General features: G+C 44.0%; 1 protein-coding gene across 1 annotated transcript in view; it reads left to right on the top strand.

Moving 5' to 3' along the window:
* Positions 1-5,681: 5,681 nt before the first annotated feature.
* FAM71B (family with sequence similarity 71, member B) overlaps positions 5,682-7,575 on the top strand; it is a 3,800-nt gene continuing 1,906 nt past the window's right edge. Inside the window, exon 1 of the mRNA XM_011947668.1 lies at positions 5,682-6,419. Within this exon, the coding sequence (XP_011803058.1) occupies positions 5,802-6,419 (618 nt within the window). The 5' untranslated portion in view covers positions 5,682-5,801. The remainder of the gene's footprint in view (positions 6,420-7,575) is intronic.

The following is a 7,575-nucleotide window of genomic DNA, read 5'->3' as shown; positions in this document are numbered from 1 at the left end:
GGAGGCAGGACATCTCATGATTTGTAAACAGAGCAAAACAGGGAGCCGAGACAGGGAAGTTGTCCTAAGCCTGTGTGAGCAGGGAAGGATTCCGCTTGGGAGTGGGGCCGAATACGCGGAGCAGGAAAGAAGCAAGACAGGAGTGGGGGATGGGAGGGGGAAGACAGAGGGTGCTAGTTGGATCATAATGTTGAGAAATAAAATTATTTTGATCCCCTGCCTGACTTCTTTTTTGTATGTATACCAGCTCATTTTCCTTTTCAACCCGAGGCAGAGAGGCAGGCTGATTTGCATACTGGTCCTCAGGGGAAGAGTTAGGTAGACGGTCTTTTCTTTTCGGAGCCAGAAGGTAAGGCAGAAATCAGGTTGGCTTCCTGAAGTCCTAGGTGCCCCAGGCTGACCGCAGCTCAGCCCACGCCACCTCGGCTGAGCAGCATTGACATAAAAGTACTGTGGATTATATTTTAGGCCAGGGGATTTACCCAGCCAGTACATACTGTGTATGGTATGGAAATCTCCCCACCCTCACATCCTGCCTAGTTGGCAATGCTCCCCTGGGCTGCACACTCACTGAAAAGGCTATATATAGCTGTCTACTTCCCTTGCTTTTCAAAATCATAGATGAAGAATAAAAGTTATTGACTTGAAACCACTTCCCACAATGCACATTTAGACTTCAGCCACCTATAATCTTGTATGTCTACATATACGCAGTGCCTTGTATACACTGTTTTGTGTTACCACCCTTCACAGCTCTTCAACCTTAGGCTCATTTAAAATATATGCAAAACTATCCTTAGAATTGTGGTTCTGATCGTTTTTCTTCTTAAGAAACAATTATTGTTGGTTTTGAATATAGTGGTAAAGGGTATTAGAGTCACCATGCATTCAACTAATTTGTTATCACTCTACTGTTTATTTACTTGCCCTCTTATTTTCTTCTCTTTCTTCAGTGTGTGTTCTACCGGCTTGTAAGCTCTCTAAAATTTGGATTCTAGCTTATACATGCTCTACCACATTCCTCGTCAAGAAAAATTACCCAATACTTGAAAATAAAAATCAAGCAAAGCAGGCAATATGTACTTCTGATGTCATATTAAAGCCTTGTTTAACATGCCTGCCCGGGGATTATTTAATTATCTAAGAGAATGAAGGAAGACAATGGGATTGGATCCATAAGTCAAGACTGAAGTATTGCTATTTTCTTCAACAACTTTATTGAGATATGTTTAATTGACCATAAAATTCATCCATTGAAAGTGTATAGTTTGGTAATGTTTGGTATATATTCACAGAGTTGTACAGCTCTCTCAATTTAATTTTTAGAACATTTTCAACACCTTAAGAAGGCTTTCCATGACTGATGAAAGTCTCACTCTTTGAAGGGAATGTTCTAGAAATGAAGTCTCCATCTTGCTGCTTCCCTGAGACAGCAAGTTGACCCAAGGTAGCTCCTGTTACCAGTTTCTTTCACACACACACACACACACACACACACACACACTCTCATACACACACATACACACACTTTAAATTTCTCACTAAAAAACATACGATGTACCGCATATGCTATTTTGCAACCTACTTTTTTGTGTGTGCCCAGTATCCCAGGTCAAGCAACTTGCTTTTTCACTTGCTAATATTTATTGGAAATTGTTCGATTTCAGCATGCCTAATAGTTGCCTCAAAGTATGTGTGGTGGCTGAGCACTTCTTATTACTCTCACTGCTATCGCGTACGTCTTACCCCAAATCATCTCTTGCAGGAGTTGCCCCATCTCTACTGCTGTCTTCCCTGCACTTCTACAATCTCTTTTTAGTATGGTGACCAGAATCATCTTCTATATTTATGGTTTGGATCATCTTCCGTTCAGAGCACTATAAGGTCCATCCAACATGATCTGCTCACCCACCACCACCCCAGTTGCCTCTCAGCCTCATCTCCAACGACCCTTCTCCTCTCTCTACTTTCATCACTGTAACCTGCTTGGAGTTCCTTAAACATACCAGGCATGCTCTCATCTCAGGGTCTTGGCCCTTGCTGCTTCCTCTGACTGAGAAGTTCTTTCCGCATCTTCATGGCTTCCTCTCCAATCTACTTTATGTCTTCACTCAAAGGTCACTTCTGGGCCCATCACAGTGGCTCACGCCTGTAATCCCTACACTTTGGAAGATCTGAGGTGGGAGGATTGCTTGAGGCCAGGAGTTTGAGACCAGCCTGGGCAACACAGCAAGACCCTGCCTCTACAGAAAATTTAAAAACTAACAGGGTATGGTGTTGTGCACCTGTAGTTCCAGCCACTTGGGAGGATGAGGCAGGAGGTTCACTTGAGCCCAAGAATTTTGAGTCTGGAATGAGCTGTGATCACATCACTGCACTCTAGCCTGGGTGACACAGCAACACCCCATCTCTTAAACAACAATAACAACAACAACAACAACAACAACAACAAAACCTTTCTCATTGAGCATTCTTTAACCACCACCTTCCCCTCCCCTACGCACACTCCCATCCTGCTTGCCTACTTTTCTGCAGCACTTATTGGCATTGGACATGCCATTTAATTTATTGGTTTATCATTGGGAACATATCAATGTTTTCCTGAACGTATCAAGAAAAAAATTGTTTACTCACTGTATACAAGCTCCAGGAGACCAAGAATATTTGTCTATTTTGTCCATTGCTATATCTAAAAGAGATTCTGGCACAAAGTAGGCAATTAATCATATTAATGGAGTGAATGGATACATTTATGCTGCATTGCATTTATATGTTTGTGTCCTATTTGTCCTATTAGTGTCACCAGTCTAGTATAGTTTAACCATTGCCACATTTTGGGATGTCAGTATGCTTTTGGTCTTATATGACCTTGCTGAAATTGCTTGTAACTTCTTTTTTTGTTGTTGTTTTTGAGACAGGGTCTCACTTTGTCACCCAGGCTGGAGTGCAGTGGCGCAATCTTGGCTCACTGCAGCCTCCACCTCCCAGGCTCAAGCAATCTTCCTGCTTCAGCTCCCCCAAGTAGCTGGGACTACAGGCATGTGCCATCATGCCCAGCTAATTTTTTTTTTTTTTTAATTTTTAGTAGAGATGGGATTTTGCCATGTTGGCCAGGCTGGTCTTGAGCTCCTGAGCTCAAGCAATCCCCCTGCCTTGGCCTCCCAAAATGCTGCGATTATAGGCATGAGCCACCATGCCAATCTGCTTGTAATTTTCCTTAGCCTTCATTTTCTCTCTGTATAATAGATACCTGGCCTGGTGTGGTGGCTCACGCATGTAGTCTCAGCATTCTGGAATGCTGAGGTAGGCATTCCAGAATGCTGAGGTAGGCATCTCCACTTGAGGCCAGAAGTTAGAGACCAGCCTGGCCAACATGGCGAGACCCTATCTCTACAAAAGAGCCAGGCACGTGGTGGTGCTGTGCTTCTGGTCCTGGGTACTGCTGAGGCTGAGGTGGGAGTTTCGCTTGAGCCTGGGAGGCGGAGGTTGCAGTGAGCTGAGATGGTGCCACTGCACTCTAGCCTGGGCTACAGAGCAAGACTCTGTCAAAAAAAAAAAGGTAATGGGGAGAGACCTACACTTTTAGTTTTTTAGAGACAGGATCTCACTCTGTTGCCCAGACTGGAGTGCAGTGGATAGAGCCACTGCTCAGTCACAGCTCACTGCTGCCTTGAACTCATGCGCTTATCCTCCTGCCTCAGCCTCTTGAGTATCTGAGACTACAGGCATGCCACCATGTATAGCTAATATTTTTTATTTTTTTTAGAGCTGAAGGTCTTGCTATGTTACCCAGATTGATCTCTCCCTCGTGTTCTCGAGTGATCCTCCTGCCTTGGCCTCCCAAAGTGCTGAGATTACAGATGTGAGCCAAGGCACCCAACCAGAATTAAAATGTTTAGGAGAATGCATCATGGCAACAGCATGCCTGGCTTATAGTAGGTTCTCAATCATACAATTATAGTTTCTCTCATTCTTAATTATTCATCAGAAATGACCTTATGAGAAGAATATGTGGTTATGTCTATATATAGCTCCAACTTCTTACTTTTTAACATAATTTTGTTGACTTTTAGTTATGATTCCATTATAATAGAATATATGCCACTTTGTTTTTTTCTTTTTTTTCCCCAAAAAGTCATTCAATATCTTCAGAAAAAAAAATTTCAGCTTTTCAGAGATAGCAAACTTTATCTCTGCATTTCCACTTTCTAGGGGGTCACAAACAAAATACTTACTCATTAAATTTTGTTGACTAAATAAATGGAAGAATGAATCTCAATGGACACAAGTAAGTTTATATTTACTGCGAAGCTGCAATGTGCCAGGCACTGCAGTTGGCACTGGGGGGATATAAAAAATAACATTTCGTGGTTGAAGTTCATTTCAAGACCTCCACATGGTAATCATTGAGTTTGGGGAAATGTACGCTTATTGCAGAAGTAATTCTCTAGCTGGGGGAGGGGGAATTTGGACTCTTCACCTTGTGCAAAGTAAAACAAAACAAAGCAAAAACTCCAGAAAGATGTCTTTGCCATCATTTCTCAGAAGAGCTTTAAAAAGAAACAGAACGTCAGTGGTTTATCAAATAGGCATCAAAAGTGAAGCAGCAGACATATCCGTGTGGGAAATCCTGTGGTGATTCAAGATCTCCAAGAATTCCTGTGGTTCCTAGTAAATCCCCACACATGTTGCTAACTACCAATGACACTCACTTTGATGCAGAATGAGATTCTCAGTGAGCCGTGCAGCTTGAGGAAGAGAAAAAGGTTGGACCTAGAATCCGGCTCTGGACTCTAACCTCAAGCAAGACAATCTTGAGCCTCAGTTTTCTCACTCTAAAATCATGTTTTAAAAGATAAACCTGCTTCTGGCTGGGCGCAGTAGCTCACACCTATAATCCCAGCACTTTGAAAGGCTGAGGGTGGATCACCAGAGTTCGGGAGTTCAAGATCAGCCTGGCTAACATGGTGAAAAACCCTTGACTCTACTAAAAATACAAAAATTGGCTGGGCGTGGTGGTGGGCACCTGTAATCCCAGCTACTTGGGAGCCTGAGGCAGGAGGATCGCTTGAACCTGGATGGCAGAGGTTGCAGTGAGCAGAGATTGAGCCACTGCCCTCCAGCCTGGGGGACAAGAGTGAAACTTCATTAAAACAAAAAAAAATCAACAGCTTCAAATAAGAGAATAGTTAAGAAAATCCTCCATATCCTGAAAATCACTGCCCAAATGGAACCCCGGCTCTTTAGTTCTGATGGAGAGCAGAAGTCCCTTGGGACCATTCGTTCAACAACTATTCCTGAGTGCCTGCTGGCACTGTGCCACCTACACACTGGGAACACAGAGATCAGCATCTAGACAGCACCCCTGCCCTTAGCAAGCACACCTTACATGCCCAGGATTTTATCCCCAGGAAGCAATTCAGCTGAAGCAAAAATATTTTTGCAAGAAGATGATCCTTGAAGGGGTATCTATAACAACAGCAAAACTGGAAAGAACCCAGATATTTATAAAAGCAGAATGACTTCATAAATTATGCATCCCAGCATTTTGATTGAAAAAAATACCCAGCCTACCCACACCGACACCCCGGCAAGGTCAGCCTCACCCCTGTGGAGGTGTTGATTTGTTTTGCACATCTCACACAAAGGGGTGTGAGATGAGTACGGGTCACAAAGGACTGCAGAGGATAAATGTGGTGGTGCCAGGAGATTCAGGCAGAAGCCCTGTAGGGAGATGGGCAGTTACCTTCTCTCCCTCTCTCTCTCGGGGACTCTATTTGTGGCTGGTGGAGTTGTCTTAAATGAAGAGAACCGTGAGCAATGAATCTTGTTTACCTTATTACACAGCCCGCAGCTACTATTCAATGAGTGAGTTCAAAACCTCCATGGGGGACCTGCAGCGACAATTGTACAAGAGAGGAGAGTACGACATTTTCAAGTATGCACCAATGTTTGAGAGTAATTTTATTCAGATAAACAAAAAGGGAGAAGTGATCGATGTACACAACCGTGTCCGAATGGTGACAGTGGGCATCGTCTGCACCAGCCCCATCCTCCCACTTCCTGACGTCATGGTGCTGGCCCGACCAACTAAAATCTGTGAAGAGCATGTCAGACAGGGCTGGTTTGCCAAGGGGAGAGGTCGCAGGCCCGTCAAGAATCTAGAGCTCACGAGACTGCTTCCCTTGAAGTTTGTGAAGATCTCCATCCATGATCGTGAGAAACAGCAGCTGCGCCTGAAACTCGCCACTGGCCGTACTTTTTATCTGCAGCTGTGTCCCTCTTCTGACACACGGGAAGATCTCTTTTGCTATTGGGAAAAACTTGTCTATCTCCTGAGGCCACCAGTAGAGAGTTACTGCAGTACCCCAACACTTCTAACTGGGGACACAGCACCCGAAGACAACAAAAGCCTATTGGTAAGCCTCTCTGAGGCTCGAGAACACGGGGCAGGGTGCTTTGGGGGAGCAGTTTGAAGCCAGTCCTACAAAGCCTTTGGTGTTTTCTGAGGCCCACCTGGAAAAAGTATTGCATTTGCAAGGGCTCAGGACCAAATGAGCCACTACTAGGGGACTTACCACGCTGGGAGGTGGGAGGGCTTGTTCAAAGTGTCCCATAAGGCTGAATTCCAGAGACCTTAGGTATCAGCTACTCCGGTCTTACATCCAGGGTTGAAATCCTTTCTACACCATCCTGATGTAGCTTTTTTTTTTTTTTTTTTTGGATATCTTGTATACTGGTAAAGTCTGGGCTTTTAGTGTAACCATCATCTGAATAATATACATTGTACCCACTAAGTAATTTCTCATCCCTCACCCCTCCCACCCTTCTGAGTCTCCAACATGCAATTGGAGACTGTACAGTTTTTTGTGCATTTTTTTTTGAGACAGAGTTTCGCTCTTATTTCCCAGGCTGGAGTGAAATGGCATGAGCTTGGCTCAATGCAACCTCCGCCTCCTGGGTTCAAGAGATTCTCCTGCCTCAGCCTCTGAGTCTCTGAGTAGCTGGGATTACAGGCACCTGCCACCATGTCCAACTAATTTTTGTATTTATTTATTTTATTTTATTTTATTTTTATTTTTTAGTAGCGATAAGGTTTCACCATGTTAGCCAGGCTGGTCTTGAACTCCTGACCTCAGGTGATCCACCTGCCTCAGCCTCCCAAAGTGCTGTGCAATATTTTTAACAATGAAGAAGTCTTTCTTCCATTTGAGTCACAGCCTGTCTCCCTGTGACTACCAGGCACTGGTTTCTGTGTCAATCAGCACACCCTGCGTGTGTGTATGCACATGCACAATCTTAGTAGCCACCAAAATGTAAAGTGAATGTATCCCTTGACTATGCAATCCCACTTCTGGAAATCTGTCCTGCAGAATATGTAAAAATAAGTGTATAAAATACAATGTCCAAGGATGAGGAATTGTATCAGTACTTTCTCTGGTACTGGAATTGCTCAACCAAAATTGAGTGACCATTGAAGGGGTGGTGTAGATGGAACCTGGCAACAAATGAGAGCAAGACTTAGGCTTAGGCCGGGTGCAGTGGCTCATGCCTATAATCCCAGCACTTTGAGAG

This window comes from Colobus angolensis, unplaced genomic scaffold, assembly GCF_000951035.1.
Source record: "Colobus angolensis palliatus isolate OR3802 unplaced genomic scaffold, Cang.pa_1.0 Scaffold27, whole genome shotgun sequence".
Classification (NCBI taxonomy): domain Eukaryota; kingdom Metazoa; phylum Chordata; class Mammalia; order Primates; family Cercopithecidae; genus Colobus; species Colobus angolensis.
This window is presented reverse-complemented; position numbering and strand designations above follow the sequence as displayed.